At 39.6% G+C, this 21,374-nt stretch overlaps 1 protein-coding gene across 2 annotated transcripts in view; it reads left to right on the top strand.

Moving 5' to 3' along the window:
* The window catches only part of htt (huntingtin), a 90,436-nt gene that overhangs the window by 2,424 nt on the left and 66,638 nt on the right, over window positions 1-21,374 (top strand). For both annotated transcript variants that reach the window (XM_088629693.1, XM_088629690.1), the window contains exons 2-8: window positions 10,873-10,956; window positions 11,292-11,412; window positions 12,081-12,140; window positions 15,488-15,567; window positions 16,270-16,408; window positions 20,054-20,195; window positions 21,062-21,240. In XM_088629693.1, the coding sequence (XP_088485819.1) occupies window positions 10,873-10,956; window positions 11,292-11,412; window positions 12,081-12,140; window positions 15,488-15,567; window positions 16,270-16,408; window positions 20,054-20,195; window positions 21,062-21,240 (805 nt within the window). The remainder of the gene's footprint in view (window positions 1-10,872; window positions 10,957-11,291; window positions 11,413-12,080; window positions 12,141-15,487; window positions 15,568-16,269; window positions 16,409-20,053; window positions 20,196-21,061; window positions 21,241-21,374) is intronic.

Genomic DNA, 21,374 nt, shown 5'->3' with positions numbered 1-21,374 from the left:
TACAACCCACGCCCCGCCTTCGAAGCAAAGAAGAAGAAAGAGTTAATGGATAATATGAAAGAAAAACAGGAATAGTTATGACTGCATAAACATTCAAAACCATTGCCGTGGCAAATCTCAGTTAATCTAGGTACACAAAATTACTTTAATGAGACAAACAATTAGTTGAGTGGCCATTGTCTAATGGTATGATATGAATAAATATAACTCGGTAAGGCCCCTCAGTCAGGTAGTGAGATAGATAAGACTTTATTGATCCCAAAAGGAATTGGAAGTGTTACAGCAGCCCAGCCCAAGACCAGCAAAAACAGACATCAGAACAGATGAAAAATTAAAATACATACAGTAATATAAAATAAATGAAAACATTTCAGATACCCTAATATCTAATATCCCAGACACTGTTCCTTCCAGTTGGAGGAACAAGGAAGAACAGAGTTAACCACGAGGCCAACAGCAACCTTTTCAGAGTTGCTGAGCTCTGTGGTCGAGATGGGAGGAAATGTCCAGGAGTCAACTATATCTTGGTCAGTCCACAGAGGAGGCTTGTATGGAACCGAAAGAACACACCGTAAATCTCAAAGCACCTAAATGACACTGCAAACGTGTGGTAAAGGGGTTTTGTGATCAAACAAGATAAACCTGGAATTTGTTTTTTGTCTGAATGCGTAGCGTTACATATGGAGGTGGCAGCATCATGTTATAGTTGTGCTTCTCATCAGCAGGGACTGAGAAGTGGGTCAAGACTGATGGGAAAATACCTTTTAAAAACGCCCCGAAGTTAATATTGATCTGCCTGAGCTGTGCAGTGAGATCTTTATAATGGAGTACAGGGTGCAGTGCACCTGTTTTGTTTGTCTGTATATTGTTTTTCTGTTGTCCCAAAACTAACCTTTGCAGTATTGGGACACTCCTGGTGATTATTGGGGATTATTTCTAAGTGAAGGCTACTGTAAGCAGTTGTGTTTTAAAAATTTGAAGAATCCTGTTAACTGACAGTTCACCTTTCTTTTTGCAGAGAAATCGATTGCCAGTTAGCTGCCTTTAAAGCCTTTAAATATCTGAATGTAACTGTGTGAAAGAAACCCACCTGTTCAAATATATGTTTATGTATCTGTTACACTGTTTCTGCTTCTGAGGGAGGTTGTGCACTGGGACATCTGTTTTGGACAGTATACAGTGCCTTGCGAAAGTATTCGGCCCCCTTGAACTTTTCAACCTTTTGCCACATTTCAGGCTTCAAACATAAAGATATAAATTTTTTATTTTATGTGAAGAATCACCAACAAGTGGGACACAATTGTGAAGTGGAACGAAATCTATTGGATTTTTGAAACTTTTTTAACTAATAAAAAAATGAAAAGTGGGGCGTGCAAAATTATTCGGCCCCCTTGCGTTAATACTTTGTAGAGCCACCTTTTGCTGCGATTACAGCTGCAAGTCGCTTGGGGTATGTCTCTATCAGTTTTGCACATCGAGAGACTGAAATTCTTGCCCATTCTTCCTTGCAAAACAGCTCGAGCTCAGTGAGGTTGGATGGAGAGCGTTTGTGAACAGCAGTTTTTAGCTCTTTCCACAGATTCTCGATTGGATTCAGGTCTGGACTTTGACTTGGCCATTCAAACACCTGGATACGTTTATTTGTGAACCATTCCTTTGTAGATTTTGCTGTATGTTTGGGATCATTGTCTTGTTGGAAGATAAATCTCCGTCCCAGTTTCAGGTCTTTTGCAGACTCCAACAGGTTTTCATCCAGAATGGTCCTGTATTTGGCTGCATCCATCTTCCCCTCAATTTTAACCATCTTCCCTGTCCCTGCTGAAGAAAAGCAGGCCCAAACCATGATGCTGCCACCACCATGTTTGACAGTGGGGATGGTGTGTTGAGGGTGATGAGCTGTGTTGCTTTTACGCCAAACATATCGTTTTGCATTGTGGCCAAAAAGTTCGATTTCGGTTTCATCTGACCAGAGCACCTTCTTCCACATGTTTGGGGTGTCTCCCAGGTGGCTTGTGGCAAACTTTAGACGAGACTTTTTATGGATATCTTTGAGAAATGGCTTTCTTCTTGCCACTCTTCCATAAAGGCCAGATTTGTGCAGTGTAAGACTGATTGTTGTCCTATGGACAGACTCTCCCACCTCAGCTGTAGTTCTCTGCAGTTCATCCAGAGTGATCATGGGCCTCTTGGCTGCATCTCTGATCAGTCTTCTCCTTGTCTGAGCTGAAAGTTTAGAGGGACGGCCAGGTCTTGGTAGATTTGCAGTGGTCTGATACTCCTTCCATTTCAAGATGATCGCTTGCACAGTGCTCCTTGGGATGTTTGAAATTGGGAAATCTTTTTGTATCCAAATCCGGCTTTAAACTTCTCCACAACAGTATTACGGACCTGCCTGGTGTGTTCCTTGGTCTTCATGATGCTCTCTGCGCTTTCAACAGAACCTTGAGACTATCACAGAGCAGGTGCATTTATACAGAGACTTGATTACACACAGGTGGATTCTATTTATCACCATCAGTCATTTAGGACAACATTGGATCATTCAGAGATCCTCGCTGAACTTCTGGAGTGAATTTGCTGCACTGAAAGTAAAGGGGCCGAATAATTTTGCACGCCCCACTTTTCATTTTTTTATTAGTTAAAAAAGTTTCAAAAATCCAATAGATTTCGTTCCACTTCACAATTGTGTCCCACTTGTTGGTGATTCTTCACATAAAATAAAAAATTTATATCTTTATGTTTGAAGCCTGAAATGTGGCAAAAGGTTGAAAAGTTCAAGGGGGCCGAATACTTTCGCAAGGCACTGTATATAAACCTACTTGTGTACTTCATGTACTTAACTGTTTTGGAGTTTCAGTTTGTCTCAAAATGCTTTCTCAAGCTCGGTCAGTTTTGTGGGGCAATGTGTTTGTGTTTGATTGGTAATCTGCACCCTGTGGACTGGTTTTATTTGGTTGTTCCCTGAACTCAGCATGATTGCACATATCAGTTTACCCTGTTATTCACCAGCCTAGAACTGTCAGGCTCCTTCTTTCCCTTGAAGTGAATTGATGCTGGTGGCTACAGTTTGGATGATGAGGCAGTTGTCCTAGAGCAGAGGATGTGAACAGGGTGTGCAGGATTTTACTTGTGTGATGTCAGCTTTTATTGTGGTCTTCCAAATATCATTCTCTTATTCTGAGAATTAGTTAACTGAAAAACAAAATCCAAGATGGCAAGACAGATATGGAGGGAAGAAATCACCTTTAAAATAAAGCCCTCCATGTAAAAAAAAAACACTTGTATATTTATTTGCAGCAGCATTGTATCATAGAGGAGATACACAGGTAGAATATACATGGTTTAACACACAGCCAATAATCTCTCTAGGCACTGCGCACAAGTCCCTCTGTGCAGGTGGGTAATTAAATTGCTGCCAGGGCAGCTAAAATGTTCAAGAAAACCTACACTTTAGGCATTTCTCTCTCATGTTTGCTCTCTATAATTAGATCACTTTATTATGAAAGCAAAACTATGATTTATCTGCTTCAATTTTGTTTTACTTTCTTGTGGTCTGCATCAAAATGATTTCTCCTGTTACTAAGGAATCAAACATTGTTTCAATATTTCTGGAGCTGTGAATAAGATGGACATGGAAATTTTGATTCGTTGTGGTTGTGACCAACTAGTCACAAACCTGTGATCCTACAGAGCCAAAGAAAGCATCAAGAATATAGCTTATACTATAGCTTAGCCAGAAGCCATACTGTATCACCCTGCAACTCACAGCTGACAACTCACTGAAACTCAGCAGGTGTGAACCTTGTCAGTACCTGGATTGGAGACCTCCTGGGAAAAGCTAAGGTTGCTGCTGGAAGACGTGTTAGTGGGACCAGCAGGGGGCACTCACCCTGCAGTCTATCTGGGTCCTAATGCCCCAGTATAGTGACCTGGAAACTGTTCTGTAAAAAGGCGCTGTCCTTTCGGATGAGACGGATGTCCTGACTCTCTGTGGTCATTAAAAATTCCAGGGTGTTTCTCGAAAAGAGTAGGGGTTATCCTAGTGTCCTGGCCAAATTTCCCATTGGCCTTTACCAGTCATGGCCTCCTAATAATCCCCATCTATGAATTGGCTTCAATACTTTGCTCTCCTCCCCACTGATAGCTGGTGTGTGGTGAGTGTTCTGGCGCACTATGGCTGCCGTCACATCATCCAGGTGAGGCTGCACATTGGTGGTGGTGGAGGGGAGTCCCCATTACCTGGAAAGCGCTTTGAGTGGAGTGTCCAGGAAAGCGCTATATACAGTAATTGTAAGCAATTGTTATTATTATACGTATTTTTGCCAGTGTCTTTCTCAAATAGTGTTTTTTTTTTTTTTTATTTTGTCATTGGTTTTTTTCAAGGTTTTTTGTAGGATGCGGCATGCAAGTGCAAATTTACCATCTTTCCTTTTGTGGAGTGCGTGGAGAAGGATGACAAACATTTGTGTAAAAAGAGTGTCAGACATGAGTGTGTGTGCCAGCAGTCTGCCATGGGCTCTGCAGATGCAGTTGTGATACAGAGTCATTCAGACCAGTGAGTGCTGGGATACGTCATGAGTGAATGAAAGATGACATTCTATAAGAGGATGTACCCTTCTCATATAGTGAACAGAGGCAAATACTTTAAGTGTAAAGTAAAAATAATTATCTGGGTGTTCCTGGCAAGAGTAATGTTTTTTCTGGAGTCAGTCCTTAAGTTCTGAGTTAGCGAAAATGTATCAAGTTCATAGTAATAAAGAGTTATTGATGTAGCCAGCTGGTAGTTGTTAGTAAAAGGCTGAGACAATGCTATTATTTTTTTAATTTCAGACAACATCAACAATAGGAAAACTGTTTTGCACACTGAAATGCTATATTACTGTATACTTTTTTCGTTTTCATTTCACTGAACGTAATGCAGCCCACTAATTTTAAATTAAGGTACAGGACGATATTCAAGGTCCAGAACTGTACTGTCTTTTAACAAGCACCAAAAGAAAGGCACCTCAATGTGTGTCAGTATTTTAGAGGTTGGCACATATTGTAGAATAATTATCTGAGCTCAAATACAGACGTTATCCATCGAAGCAGCTCATTTGGTTGAATTCCATTGAGGACACATACATTTCCGCTGATGTATCCTGCGCACATCCAGTGTTGAAATTCCACAGTTTTTGGAATTGTGGCAAGAATGCGAGTCATACTTTCAAAGCCAAAATTTCTAATTCTGTGCTTTAAAATCTAGATGTACAGTACTACATGAATTTAGTCTTTTCTGACAAGGCCTTTGACCAGCAGTAAAATTATTTTATTTGCAGGAAACTGTAAAGCAAGAAATGTTAGTTTCAAACTCATTTTCTAAATCAGTTTGTTAAAACTGGCGTGCTGTAATACAGCATAATCTTAAGGGACCAATCACGGATGTTTTACTTATTCTTTTCTTCTTGTGTGCTATGAGCCTTAAGCCTCATAAAGATCAGGAAGTCAAGTGCAAGAAAAGCCCATTACATTAACCTGTTTTTCACAAATCCATCTTAGATGGTATTTTAGTAATTGTAATAGAAAGGTAAGTTAAGCTAAATTATTTTTTCATTCTTGGTTATGTTTTATTGACTTTTACGTACAAAAAAAGTGTCATTTTTCGTTACTATCTCAATAATTTGTGCTATTTAATCTAATTATTTAATCTTTAAACAGTCCTAGTTGGGGTATGGGAAATGTATTTATTTATTTTTTCCCCATGTTGACCTGAGATATGTGAGAATTGTTTTCTGTGTACTTCACTCTAGATGGTTTTGTTTTGACTAGCGTTATGTAGTGAGCTGTTGTTTAGAATCGAATTCTCCACAAATCTGTCTTCTCATTTGTGGGTTAATGGGAAGTGAAAAGCAACTGTCGGTACATCTGTCCCAGTTAAATGGCAGTGATGTCCCTGTCACCTGCAACACGGCATCTTTCAGGTTAGCACCATCAGGCACCCTGTCAAGTAACGTTTTACTGTATGCTTGCATGCTTTAGATCTCAATGCAGTGTTTTCAGTTGTCCGGGATACTTGTGAATTCATTAAAAAATACCGATTAAGGGGGTGGTGAAAATGTACAAAAAAGATTTGTTCAGTAAGAAGGGAATCAAGTCCTGACACCATCTTGCTGTGTAGTATGCGCAAATTATAAAGATTAATAATAATTTCACTCTGTATAGTTATGTAGTATCCAGTGTTACATCTTTGTTCTTGACTTCTCCAGCACAGTTTGATAGTATAGTAATAAATAGGCGGCAAGCCTAAGCAATACAAATGTTTATACACAATAAGACAAACTTGTACAACATAAAGTTTCATGCTATATGCAGGTACTGTATTTACTGTACAAATCTGTGAGTCCCAGAGCTCTGTATTGAATATGTATAGAATTCTATCCCTATTATTGAGACCCAAAACACCTTAAATCAGCAGGGGGAATCTGCATGCCTGTTAAACAAGGGATTCTCTTGTTTATTAGTCTTTTTAATTAGGCCTAAACAAGGACTAATTAATTCCCTTTAAAGGATACTAAATGAATGAGAACCTATTTCTTTATTCCAAAGTAGTGCATTGCTAACACATGAGACAAGTCTTTTAGCCGGTGGATTCCACAATTGGGAAGGAGTGTTTTCCAACAATAAAAGACAACAAATCCCTTTCTTAAAGTACCATTTGCTTCCAGAGTTCAGATTACCTGAACAGATGTGGTTTTGTCGTCTGTAGAAAGAGCTGTGTCAGCCCTGTCTTCTCATCTCTCTGCCCAGTTCCTCCTTTTTACTTTTGTCGCCAGTTTATTCTGAGTTGTGGCCTACTTTGCCCTATTCTTTATCCTCAGAAAAGCAAAGAAAATTATTCTCTCAGAGTGGTTTGCTGGAGTTACGTATTTGTGTTCTAAAAGGACTAGCTTAATGTTTTATCAGAGAATGAGTTTAGCTTGAAGTAACAATTAGTACCACTTTTTTGATTAATGATCTTTGGTCATATTTATAAGCTCAACGGGCAACTGCAGTCCCGATTTTTTTTTTTACTGATTTAATAACCAAATTTTCTGCAGGTATAGAAAAAATAAAAAGTCTGAATTGAGCACAAAATCTAGACATTGTGAAAGTACTGTGTAGTCCCCAAAGGCGAGAAGGAGTTGTATGAATTAAAACATGATGTGGCCCTTCCTGCTCACTAGTCCTTGTAATGACTAATGTACTGTGATGTACAGGTTGTGCAGCAGACATTTCACAACAGAAATATTCCACCGTGATCGGTATGTAGAATTAACAATTAAGTTGTATTTTTCGGCAAGACAGTTTCAAAGTCGAAAGCAATATTTGTATTGGATTAAACGAGATGTATTTACAAGCCTGCTTCTTTACAACGTAATAGTCGCAACACATCACCGGAAATTACGTTGCCTCACTCTGAATCTCAGAATATGGAGCTGCGCAGATCTGGAAATTTAGTCTATTTTTGAGAAGTAAATTAGAGGTTTTACACATTACTGTGTACATTTTACTTTCATTGTGGTTTGAAATGCACTCATCAATGCTACTTCTTTCTAACCTTTAGATATAAAAATAGCATTGTGCTTCCCTTTTAAACACTTAAGACTGAATTTTAAACTTACTTGGGTAGGCCTTCGCTTGACTGTCGCTTCTGGATAGAGCCAGCGTGGTTCTTAATATTTCTCATTTGCAGTCTGACAATAGATGAATGGATGTAACCCCAAATGTCTGGACCCTCTCCAGACTGCAGAGCATCAACTACTCTTTTTCTGCGGTCCTCTATAATCTCTTTTGATCGTGGCATGACCTCTTTCCACTAACCTATGTGGTGCATACCTGTCTCGCAAAAACGTCTGACCATAATGTAGGTCAGGGGTGCTCAGACTCAGTCTATGTTTAATTGTTACTCAATTATTTAAATACCTTACTCCAACTACCCCCTTAATTGTGCTAAGTGAATTAGGGGTTCATTGATTTCACTTACACTGATTCTTAATTATTTTTTTCTAGAGTGTAAACCATTCCTCCTCAAAAACATTGACTTGGTAAATATAAGACCTTTTAGTTAAGAGAATTTGGAATAAATAAGAGTATCATGGTAAGAAATCATAATATCCCACAACTATATTGAAGGTTCACAAATATTTTTTGCTTCTGTTTACCTGAATACAAGGAGGATTGGGAAGGAAACACAAAAAATCAAAGCTACTTCACAGGAATGTGATTATGTTGTAAATGAAACTTGTAAATGAAATATGGCTAAATAGGGGACATTGGTGAAAACTGCAGTATTAGTGGATACACACTGTACTGTAGTTTTCCAGAGAGACTGGAAAGAAGGAAGGGGTAGAGGGCTTATATCATTAATCAGAAAAGGCATGTGAGCAAAGGAACCTATTCTAGATGAATCAAGGGTTCTTGAAAACTAGGCTTACATCAGTCAGACCCTCAAGTGTTAGAATTATGATGGTATTATATGTGAAGGCAAAAATTATACTTTGCCTTTGTGTTCTAAAATTAAAAACGTTTACATACATACATAGATACTTTATTGATCCCGTGAGGGAAATTGCAGTGCAACAGCAGCTTAACACAGCAACAGTGTAACGAATGATACAATAATAATACAATACATACAATGCAGTCAGTACAGTGAAAAAAGCACTAAGAAGAGTTACTCACAGTCCAGAACACACAAAGAACAAAACAGAACAGTACACAAAAAATAAGTCGTATTGCACAATATAAATATAAATGTATTGTACAAGTCCCTGGCATCTATTGCACAAAAATGGTTGTAAATGGGGAAAAAGAAAAAGAACAGACGTATCAGTTTACTGTTCAGTACAGAAACAGGTCACTGTAAATGTTGCCCCTGCCCATACACAAAGGGGATGCATTGTACAGTCTTATGGCAGAAGGCAAGAATGACCTCTTGTAGCGCTCCCTGTCGCACCGTGGTTTCTATCAGTCTATTGCTGAACGTGCTCTTTGTTTCCACAAGCATGCCATAGAGGGGATGGGAGACGTTGTCCATGATGGCCTCTAGTTTGGACACCATTCTCCTCTCAGCCACTACCTGCAGGCCAGGCCAGACCCAGTGACATAGCTTGCTCTCCTGATGAGCTTGTTCAGCCTGTTAGAATCCACTGATCTTATCCCACAGCCACAGCATACCACCGCGTAGAAAATGATTGAGATAGAGTAAGGGAAATGGGTTAGAGAACCGTTCATGGCCTGTGATCAGAATATGGTATGCTGTTAAGCATATTTTGAAACTATACAGGCAGAGCCCAGAACAAAGTCTTACAATTTGAGTTAAGAAGGCTTGATGGGATATAACATAATATATGATAGGTTTATAGTACTTACCTATTCAGAGGGCTTTTGATAAAGGTCCTTCTTAAATTGTAGCCAGTAAGCATTTAAGAGCTCTGGTTCAATTGCTGGAGGAAAGAGGGGATTTAGCCATTTCTAAGTTCACTGCTGCCAGCCCACAGTTTTCTCCAGCTGATGGTATTGGAGAGTTGGTACTGAAGATGTTCTATTGGGTTTGGGTCAGGAGAAGAAGATCCTGGAATTTTAATGGATTTGTACCATTGTAATCCTAGCACCACGGGATCTTGTCATGATCATCAACATCCCGCTGAAACATTAACAAATTGGGGATTGGGGACAGAAAAAAACGTCAGTTCAAGGAGACATTGAGCAGTAAAGTTGACCTCAGTCTACACCAAACGTGCTTCTGTGTTAAAGGAAAAACCTCCCAATATTTTATCTATTATACAGTAATATGTATAGTTATTAAAAACTACAGCTTAACTACAAAAAAAACTACAAAACTATTATTTACCTAAAAATAATAATAACCAAAAAAATTAATGTGTAGCAAACAGTAATACTGTACATAGCACTAATGATCTAAACACAAATACATTATTGCATCCATTTTTTATTGAGCCCAGCAAGGCTGTTACAGTGATGTTTGTGCAGTTGTCAACAACATGTCATGGAGCTAAATAATAATAATAATAATAATTAATAATTGCTTACACTTATAAAGCGCTTTTTCTGGACACTCCACTCAAAGCACCTTACAGGTAATGGGGACTCCCCTCCACCACCACCAATGTGCAGCATCCACCTGGATGATGCGATGGCAGCCATAGTGCGCCAGAACGCTCACCACACACCAGCTATCAGTGGGGAGGAGAGCAGAGTAATGAAGCCAATTCATAGAGGGGGATTGTTAGGAGGCCATGATTAATAAAGGCCGATGGGAAATTTGACCGGGCCGCCGGGGTACACCCCTACTCTTTTCGAGAAACGCCCTGGGATTTTTAATGACCACAGAGAGTCAGAACCTCGGTTTTACATCTCATCCGAAGGATGGCGCCTGTTTACAGTATAGTGTCCCCATCACTATACTGGGGCATTAGGACCCACATGAGCTGCAGGGTGAGCGCCCCCTGCTGGCCCCACTAACACGTCTTCCAGCTGACCAGGCTCACACCTGCTTAGCTTCAGTGGGTTGCCAGTTGTGAGTTGCTGGGTGATATGGCTGCAGGCCGTATCACCCTGCAACCTATCACCCAGCACCCTAAAGTATGCCAGCATAAATCAAAGCCAGAATTTAAGACAGCTGTTGGCCCCCTTACAGTTTAATATTGTAACTTTCTTATTGTAATGTTTCTGTTAAATTAAAATCATTGAAATTATGACTGCATGGTTTTCCATTTTCATACAGCATGCATCTCATTTCCTTACACAGTGTTACTGTGTTTGGAATATATTCCTGAATTAAAGTTATGACCTGGATTAACAAACTGCTACTGTTTTTCTTCTTATTTGTAGGAAGAAAGATGCAGCGACCACCAAAAAGGACAGAGTGGCCCATTGTCTGACAATATGCGAAAACATTGTTGCACAGTCTCTGAGGTATGATGGCCGTTTCGAATATGTGTTTGTATGCCGCCAAATTCATGTATTCAACAGTCAGATCAGTGCTCTGATAGTCAAATACTTTAATCAAACTTTAACTATGTTTAATCAGGCTCTGTAAAATACATTTTTCTGCTGTATATATCTGCGTGTGTGTAGAAGATCACCTTTCTGGCTGTGGAATTCTGTGGAATCTCGGTTGCTGCTGTAGTGAGTAGCTAGGATTGGCGGGATTAATTCCTACATCCAGAGGACCGTCATTGTGTTATCTAATGCCTTAACTGTGTGTGGAGTGCCAACCCCTCTTTTGCTGTTTGTGGTTCTGGGACCAGAAACTCCCCAGAGTTTCAGAAGCTCCTAGGAATCGCCATGGAGATGTTCCTGCTCTGCAGTGACGATGGGGAATCTGACGTAAGGATGGTAGCTGACGAATGCCTCAACAAAATCATTAAGGTGAGACCGCCATTTTGAATTGCATTTGTTTCTTCATTCTTAGCCTGTTTTCCATGTGGTGGTGTTTATTTTTTAATTATGCATAGCGAGATGAGTTTTCATTTCCAAGCCATAGCCTCTACACAGGTACAGAGGCTTAGAAATCTTTCTGCTCAGACTGTACCAGTTCCTCTTTGCACACTGTAAGGGCTATTGAAGCCAAAAGGAGTGCTTTATGTTCTAGAAACTCTTGTTTAATTGGTGCTTGCTCTGTAGAAGGTGAGGTGGTTGTGGGAAACATCCCACATCTTAGCGTGTTGCATTTCTGAATCAGTTGGTATCTTCAGCCAGTTCAGTTCGGTTCAAATGATTGTGAAACAGTTGTACATGTCTTTGTTGAGTTGTCAGAGTCTGAACTTGTACACAATGTGATCATTAATATTTATACTGTCCTTTGAGCATCATATAAATCCTGGTGCTTTGGCAACATACAAAAGGCTCAAACAAATCAGCCTTATCTGCTTTAACTGGAGTTAAGGGTTGTGTGTTAAGTCTTGGTGTTGTACAGTATATTGTGGTCTACTTTGTCTTGAAGTAAAACTGGAAGACTTATTAATTTAAACTTTTTTGTTGGCAAGAGTGAATAAACGTTCATTGCCATAATGCGCTGCCTCTTTGTTTTATGTCAGGCACTAATGGATTCCAATCTTCCCCGCCTGCAGCTGGAGTTGTACAAAGAGATTAAAAAGGTGAGTGCACTGGACTTGTTTAGGTTCAGTCATATGAAGGTCCATATTTCAGGGTGGAGAACTTATCTTTGCACACATCATGTCGGATGTTAAACCATAGCAGCTAGAATGCACTTTTTACATCAGTTGTTGCTTCAATGAAGACTTTCATGTGTGATCATTCAAAGTGAATGGTTGTCCTTTGCTCCAGCAGGCACAAATTATTTTTGGGAAACTTTGAAAAGATCATGTCATTTCCAGGGAGATTTTTCTATATTCATGCGTCCTTTACATTGCACAGTTTCAGCTGCTATTTGACATCTGCTCTTTTCTCTCTGTTGATTTTTTTTTGTCCCTGACATCATTCTTCTCATTTTGTTATATTAATACCAGTTTAGTACTGCTTCTTTTGTATCAGATGAGAATTTCGCCTGATCTTAATTTATAGATACAGTAGAATCCACTTTTTCTGAACCAACATTCTGCTTACAGTGAAATTAGATACTCCAACCATTTTGTATTTCCTGAATGTTTTTTTGACAGTATTAAGGCTTGAGTTGACATTGTTCTTTGTACTTGATGTGTAATCGTCTTAAAAGTGGGCAAACATATCTGTGATGTGTTCATTGTGAAGTGCGAATCATAACATCTAGCCCATTTTCTCGTGATGTTTTTTTCATTAGATATTATCTCACTTTTTAATTGTCTCCAAAATGATTGAGTGTTGAATTTTGACCACGGCTTGTAGTAGGTCAGGCTCCATTGTCAATATGCCACTCCCAGTTAAGCATTACAAGTCAAGTACAGTGCCTTGCAAAAGTATTCACCCCCCTTGAACTTTCTCACATTTTATTGTGTTACAGCATGGAACCATGAATTATCTGACTGAGACTTTTTGCCACTTATCAACACAAAGTACTCTATAATGTCAAACTGAAAAACAAATTCCAGACATTTTACTAAATTAATTAAAAATAAAAAACAGAAAACCGAATGCATATGTATTCACCCCCAGGAGATAATACTTGGTAGGACTACCTTTGGCAACAATTACAGCTGTGAGCCTGGGTATCTCTCTACCAGTGTTGCACATCTTGTAACTGGAATTTGTGCCCATTCTTCTTGGCTAACATTGCTCAATATCCATCAGTTGGATGGGGACCGTTTGTGAACAGCACTTTTTAAGTCATTCCACAGATGCTCATCGAGGTCTGTGCTTTGACTGGGCCACTCCAGTACATTAACCTTTTTGGTTTAAAGCCACTCCAGTGTGGCTTTTGTTGTGTGTTTCAGGTCATTGTCCTGTTGGAAGATGAATCGTCTTCCAAGTCCAATTGCAGCATTGCAGCAAGTTTTCCTCTAGGATTCTTCTGTACTTAGCTCCATCCATGTTTCCTTCGATCTATATGAATTTTCCAGTCCCTGCCGCAGAGAAGCATCCCCAAAGCATGATGCTGCCACCACCATGCTTCACTGTAGGGATGGTGTTCTCAGTGTGATGTGCTGTGTTACAGTAGGTTTGCGCCAAACATAAAGTTAAATTTTGGTCTCATAGAATCTTCTATATAGAATCTTCCTCCAAAATGTTGAGACTCTCACATGTGTTTGGGAAAACTCCAGCCGAAATGTGATGTGGATTTTTTCCAACAAAGGCTTTCTTCCTGCCACCCTTCAATACACTCTAGATTTATGAAGTGTGCCTGCTGTTGTTGTCCCATGCATAGTTTCTCCCATCTCTGTATTGGAGGACTGTAACTCTTTTAGAGTTGCCGTAGGCCTTGTCCTGGATCTGCTTGGAATATCCTTGGAAATGCACTAAGTGGGAAAGCTCCCAGACACAGGTGTATTTATTCTGAAATCATGTGAAACACCTCAACTGGACATAGGTGGACTCCAGTCAAGTAATTCTGTGACTTGGAGAACAGAGTTGGTTACTTAAGAGGTAATTTAGGTGTGTCAAAGCAAGGGGGTGAATACTTATGCATTCAATTATTTTCTGGTTTTTATTTTAAAATAATTTAGTAAAATGTCTGGAATTTGTTTTTCAGTTTGACATTATAGAGTACTTTGTGTTGATGAGTGGCAAAAAGTCTCAGTTAAATACATCATGGTTCCATGCTGTAACACAATAAAATGTGAGAAAGTCCAAGGTGGGTGAATACTTCTGCAAGGCACTATAAGAAGGTCTTCATGGAAGCCTGAGAGCATACATGCATGAAAAATCTCAGTCTCAGAAAAATGTTTTAGACATCTGTGAACTTTTGACTCAAATCCCTCTTCCACAGGACATACATGTCTGATGAAGTGCAGGACAATTTGAGATTATAATGCAGAAACTGGTTGATTTCACACAAAATGACCCATTCATTTTTAAACACCCCCAGTACCATTTTGTTCTTGAAACTATTACTATCGTACAGATTTTTGTTTGTTAATAAACGTTTGAACTGTTAATGAGCTATGGGTGCAGGTTTTGTATTTTGGTAGATTTGTACACATTGTGTTGAAAAAGTATTCATACTCTTCAAATGACCCATCCATTGTGTGGGAATTGCAAATTGATGCATGCACATTTTTTAAACTTTAAATTTTATCCAAAACCAAATGCTCACTCTGAAGACGTTTAAGGGATGAGCTGCTAATGAGATGTTCGCAAAACCTCAAGGGTAAAAAATGAAATAGATTGATTGCCTACATTTTCAGACCTGTGACCTTGGTGTAAACGCGTTCGGCAGCAGTTAGAGCTGCAGGTCTTTTTGGACTCCCCACTTTACAGTGTCCTCTTCCTCTCTTCTCTTCATCATTTCATCCCATTTGGCAAATGTGCTCAAGCTCTCTCAGGTTGATAGAAGCAGATTGTCTTTGAACAGATTTTTCAGTTTCACTTAAGTCAGGACTTTGACTTGGTCCAGTCCAGCCTTGGGACCAGTTTCAGATCGGAAGCAGGTTTTTATCTCTGATTTGCCAGTCATTTGCTACATTTATGTTCCCAGCAAGTCTTGCAAAGCTTCCCAGTTCCTGCTGATAAGAAGCAGAACTATAACATAATGTTTCACCTAAATACTTGACAGTGGGGTTGGTATTCAGTTATGGCCTACATATGTAGGGTTAACCTTAGTAGTAATGCTGTGCATTTAGACAAAAAAAAATCAAGTTTTATCTAGTTTACATACAAACTCCCTTTGTGGATGGACTGGGATATGGTTGACCCAGTAATAAGAATGATTATTTTTATGGTGCTGTGGGGCTTCATAGCCTCTTAAGTGGCTCAGTTTTTTATGACAGCTGTCAGCAATGTGGACACTGACTGATCATGAACCCCTCATGGCTGTGCAGTAAGTCCCATCAGACTGCTCCTTTATCTGCAGAATGGAGCTTCGCGGAGCCTCAGAGCTGCACTTTGGAGGTTTGCTGAACTGTCGCATCTCGTGCGTCCACAAAAATGCAGGTAACACCGAACGACTATGCCGACGGAAGATTAATTTTTTGGCCTGTGTGAAATCTGAAAAAAAAAACATATTCTCCTAAGACAACATTTCAAATATTAATAAAAGTAAAAACCATCTATTAAAAAGTAATGATTGGTTTTATTTGCCTTCTTCATGTATTTTGTGAAAGATGGTTTTAAGATTCATACACAGTGAATACACTGTCTATTGTGAGTAGTAACTTTTTACAATTTAGTTGAATTGGGTTGGCTACACCATTAAACTACACCATCTGTTACAAGCAGCATGGCTCTTTCTAGAAGGTTTTGATTGTATAAGGGCATTCAATTAATTGGAGTTGAATGTAATGTGGAAACATTTGTCAGAAAAACATAGAATCTGTGTAGTGACATATATATTAAAAGGCTTTATACTTTTAAATCTAAAACATAATTCATAATAATATTTTCTTATTTATTTGGACCTGTACTTTTTTCATTTTCCATACCCTATTCAGTACTTTTCTTCTAATGTGTTCCTTTGAAGTTTTGACTGTTTTCTGTTTGTTATTGAGAAGTAACAGTGTATTATGTTCTTTAGCACTGTTGTAGCAACTTTAAACATTGTTCATGCTCAGTTTTTTTCTGTACCGGTTGTGTAGATTGTCAGACAAACTGTGAATGACTGATGTTTAGGAAGGCTGTTTGCATTTTTATCGCCAGGCCGTATCTGGTCAATCTTCTCCCCTGCCTGACGCGGATCAGCAAGCGCCCAGAGGAGACTGTCCAGGAGACGCTGGCAGCAGCCATTCCGAAGATCATGGCAGCACTGGGCCACTTCGCCAACGATGGAGAGATCAAGGTATGGGGTGCTTCTGGGAGAAGAAGGACTTGATTAGCCAACAGCCATATCACCCTGCAACTCAAAACCAGTAGTACACTGAAACTAAGCAGGTGTGAGCCTGGCCAGTGCCTGGAATGGAGACCTCCTGGGAAAGCTAGGGATGCTGCTGAAAGAGGTGTTTGAGGGGCCAGCAGGGGGCGCTCACCCTGCGGTCTTTGTGGGTCCTAATGCCCCAGTATAGTGACTGGGATGCTATACTGTAAAAATGCACCGTCCTTCGGATGAGACATAAAACCGAGGTCCTTTCTCTTTGTAGTAATTAAAAATCCCAGGGCGTTTCTTGAAAAGAGCAGGGGTCCTGGCCAAAATTTCCATTGGCATTTACCATTACCTGTAAAGCACTTTGAGTGGAGTTTCCAGAAAAGCGCAATATAAGTGTAAGAAATATATTTTTTTATTTTAGAGAACAAAACAAAACCATTTTACATATGAATAACCATTATTCAGCCTTACATCACAGGCACAAATTCCTGTTGTTTCCCTATGTAAGAAATAATTAAAAGTACTGTTCAAATTTTTTTTTTATATGACCATCTACACTATATGTCTTGGTAGAGATTGGTTATAAGAATTTGCACTTCTATTTTTAATGTCAAGATTTTGAGTATTATGCTATAAAAGGACCACATGTTTTCACCTGGGCTGAGATTTTCACTTGTAAGGTGGTTCCTCCAGTTTTGCTGCCCACTACACAGCCAGTCATTTAAACAACTAGGAAAATGTTTCCTCAGTATCTTGCTGTTTAAATCTATTTAGTTTTGTAAGAATAACATTAAGAGACACAGGGCAACATACAATATAATAATAATAATAATTATTCCTTACACTTATATAGCGCTTTTCTGGACACTTCACTCAAAGCGCTTTCCAGGTAATGGGGACTCCCCTCCACCACCACCAATGTGCAGCATCCACCTGGATGATGTGATGGCAGCCAAAGTGCTCCAGTACGCTCACCACACACCAGCTATCAGTGGGGAGGAGAGCAGAGTAATGAAGCCAATTCATAGATGGGGATTATTAGGAAGCCATGATTGGTAAGGGCCAATGGGAAATTTGGCCAGGACAGTAGGGGTTACACCCCTGCTCTTTTCTAATGATTTCTAATGACCACAGAGAGTCAGAACCTCAGTTTTACGTCTCATCCGAAGGACGGCGCCTGTTTACGGTATAGTGTCCCCGTCACTATACTGGGGCATTAGGACCCACATGGACCACAGGGGTGAGCACCCCTTGCTGGCCCCACTAACACCTCTTCCAGCTTCCCAGGAGGTCTCTTATCCAGGTACTGACCAGGGACACACCTGCTTAGCTTCAATGGGTTGCCAGTTGTGAGTTGCAGAGTGATATGGCTGTTGGGTATATAAAAGGGTGCTGTTGAAAGAAATAGCTGTACTTGCTTTTCTGTAAAACTGAGCTACAGTGCGAGAGAGTTCTGCTTTCCCTTGCTTCTTTAATTTTGGCAGAGATTTGTCATATGGTAAACACAGTCTGTGATGCTGTACAATTTAATTATCTCTGATGTGCCTTTTTTTAAATAGAGGAAGTTGTAAGGTAAGTCATGTTTCAAGGGCAATATATCTCCAAGAAAGAGAACCTTCCAGCTTCACGAGACTTCAATATCTACTATTGATTTTATGACAAATGTGACTGTAATCTGACTGGTGTAAACGGATTTATTTAGGAAATGTGGAACAGCATTGTCTCATGATGAGGAGTTGGTAAGAAGCCAGATGTGAAAGTACAGTAGGTGTCTTGTTGGCTGGCTTGGATTAAGGGCTCTGTTACTGTAGTACAGGGATGACAGACTCCTCTCCCAGAGAGCCTGGTTTTTCTCCCAATCTGAACCCAAGGTTACATAGTGGATCTAATTTTTTAATGAACTATGCAAATGCAGGACTTGTCAGGTTTTTTCTCATACGTACTGTAACTATACATTTTAATGAACACCAAAGTATCTGGCTGCTAAAGGCTAATCAGGATAATCACGCCTGATGGTTACATAAATATTTTGCTAATGTTTTTTTTTCAATGGTTAATGTTTTAGATAATCAGCTGTAGAAGACCTGTATACAGTATGCTTCAGAAAATAAATAGGAAAATTATTTAATTATCTACATGGGTTAAAAGAAAAAAACAAAAGACACTAGGCCCCCAGGAAATGAGCCCTGCTGTGGTACTTTTTTAAATATTTAGATACACTTAGAATACGTGAATGAGTAAAAATACAACTTGATGTTTCCTAGAGAGAGCAAAAAAGAAAAATAAGACTACTCTCTTTTCTCTCACATTAATTGCATTCTTGTACGGACCTTTTCTTCATCTTTATCTTTACCTGGTGTGTGAGGGGACTAGAAGATTCCTGGTGTCTGCACTAGAAGATTACGATGTCCTTATGTTGTTCACTAAATTGTACAATTTATCTTACCACAGCACATTGATTTAACTAGAAAAAGCTCAAAGGGATGAATATATAAAATGCTAACCGTTGTGCAAAATTAACTTGATTTCTTTATTTAAATAACACCAAAAACATTTGGAAGAAAGACATAACTTAGAGATGTTTATTTTTTATTTTGTGATTAGACATTTGTACTGTTTAGTATTGCGGGTGATAACATTAACAAAGTAAAAATATTTATAAATATGGTCAAGCGTGGTTAAAATAGTAGATATTAGCTTTCTGTGAGGTTTTACAAAAAAAAACATTTAGACTTTAAACTTTGTTTCATACACTTTAACAGAAAGTAAACACCTTAAGCAACTAACCTCCATAACAGAAAAACTTCAACATGACAGTGGTAGTAACGTGTTCATTTTATAAAGCTGATTTGCCAATGGCCAGTATTACACTTGACTAAAAAAAATCAGTTTTTCCCCACATGCTTTTTTTTCTCCTTAAATTCAAGTTTAAGATAGCGGTGCCACAAATTCAAGGTTTCGTGCCAGTACCTGTTGCAATCATACAATGAGTGCATAATTCATTTAAATGAATTGTATTCATATACCACTTTTCATCCCTTTGGGTTTGTTCAAGTGGTTTCCATACAGTATGTAACTATGTATGGCCTCAGTTCACCCACTACTGCAGTGCAGCACTGCTTTGGCTCTGCATAGCAGAGCAGGCCCCTTAGAAATTGCTTCACCAGTGACTTTAAGCTTTCTGTAGACCAAATTGGTCCAATCCAGAATGAAATTTCAACAGGTCACTGGGGTTCACAGTCCTACTCTTTCAAATAGTGCCGTGAAATTTGTAATGACCAATCTTTGATAACTGTCAGGACCTCAATTTAACGTCTCCTCTGAAGTACCACACTTCCTGCTTCGTGGTGTCCCTAGTCTCTCCAGTATATTGGTTTTGAAATTCTGCTCCAAGGGAAGAGCACCACCTACTGGGCTGCCAGCCTCACTTACAGCCCAGTGCCGACCAGGCTCGGATCCGACTAGTGGAAGTTACAAGGTGGGTCAAGCCACAGGTGTCCCTTAGGGTCAGGTGTCATGTACCAGGCGTCGCACAACCCGGAGGACAGGTGTGGTCATACCTTTGATATTTCATTTTCACCAAAAGGTTATTTGGATTTTTGTCATTCTGCGTCACTTTAGGTCCTGCTGAAAGCGTTTATCGGAAACCTCAAGTCCAGCTCTCCGACCATCAGGCGCACGGCGGCTAGCTCGGCTGTCGGCATCTGCCAGCACTCTCGCAGGACCCAGTATTTCTACACCTGGCTTCTCAATGTGCTTCTAGGTAGGGCGACAGGCTCGTGCTGCGTCTCGAGTGTGGATTTGCTTCTTTTATCCGCACTCATCTGTAAGCAGTTCATCTGTTTAATAAGGAAACTCAATTGTGTGATCTTAAATTTAACATTTGATATCAAATCTGACATCTTTGAATGCCCTTCTGTGTGTGTTTTCTGCGTTCTTTGAAGTGTTCGCGTCTTTGCCTTCCTTTTCCCTTTCCCGTCGGAGAACATAGCCTCTTTCTAGACCTCTTTCTTTGCACTCGTTTGGGTCTTGCATTTTTACTTATGTATGTATATATACAGTATACAGTATGTTTGCATTCAGATTTCAGATTAAAATAAGGCTTTAAAAAATATTTGACAAAAATATTCTGTATTTCTGGAATGAAGCAGAAAGTTATTTTTTCTGCGCGAAACACTTTGCAAGGGAAATGCTTGTTGTGCTTGGCTCTCGCATTACTGCCTGCAAGTTGAGAGAATATTCGTATTTGCCGTTTCAAGAAGCTGGCTGGAACAAACGAATGAGCATACGTTTATTTCTGTGTATATACAGGCATTGCGTTGTGCCTCAGACCAGAGCCAGCTGTTGAATTTTTAAATATTGTGATTATTGTATTAGCATGAAATAATGTTGCCTTATAATTAATTTGAACAGTTATCACTAATCAATGTTGTATTATTAACAGACAGCAAGATATTGTGGAGCTTTTTGTAATACAGAAGTGAACATGTCCCCCCTCCATCCCCACCTCCATTATTTTATTCAGCTGACAGCCTTTTCTGGTTTGGATGGATCTGAAAAGTACGGTATAGCAACACTGTGACCCCAAAGCAGTGAAGCGGTGTTAAGCTGTGTTCCTCTCTTGTTAAGGTCTGCTGCTTCCTGTGGACGATGAGCACCCTGCCCCGCTGATCTTGGGGGTGCTGCTTGCCTTGAGATACCTGATGCCCTTACTGCAGCAGCAGGTCAAGGACACCAGTTTGAAGGGCAGTTTTGGGGTCACGCGAAAAGAGGCCGAGATCTCCCCCACACCGGAGCAGCTAATCCAGGTAAAGACTTAACCAGCCACTACTTGGATAGCAGAGGCAACATCAAAAATCTATAGTGTTTTATTTTAAATGCCTTGTTTTAAAGACGTTGTGCCCAATTTCCTGAAAACCACTAGGCCTGATGTATTATAATT

This window comes from Lepisosteus platostomus, chromosome 1, assembly GCF_059453375.1.
Source record: "Lepisosteus platostomus isolate fLepPlt1 chromosome 1, fLepPlt1.hap1, whole genome shotgun sequence".
NCBI lineage: Eukaryota > Metazoa > Chordata > Actinopteri > Semionotiformes > Lepisosteidae > Lepisosteus > Lepisosteus platostomus.
The sequence above is the reverse complement of the archived record's forward strand: the minus strand, read 5'-3'. Positions and strand labels throughout refer to the sequence as shown.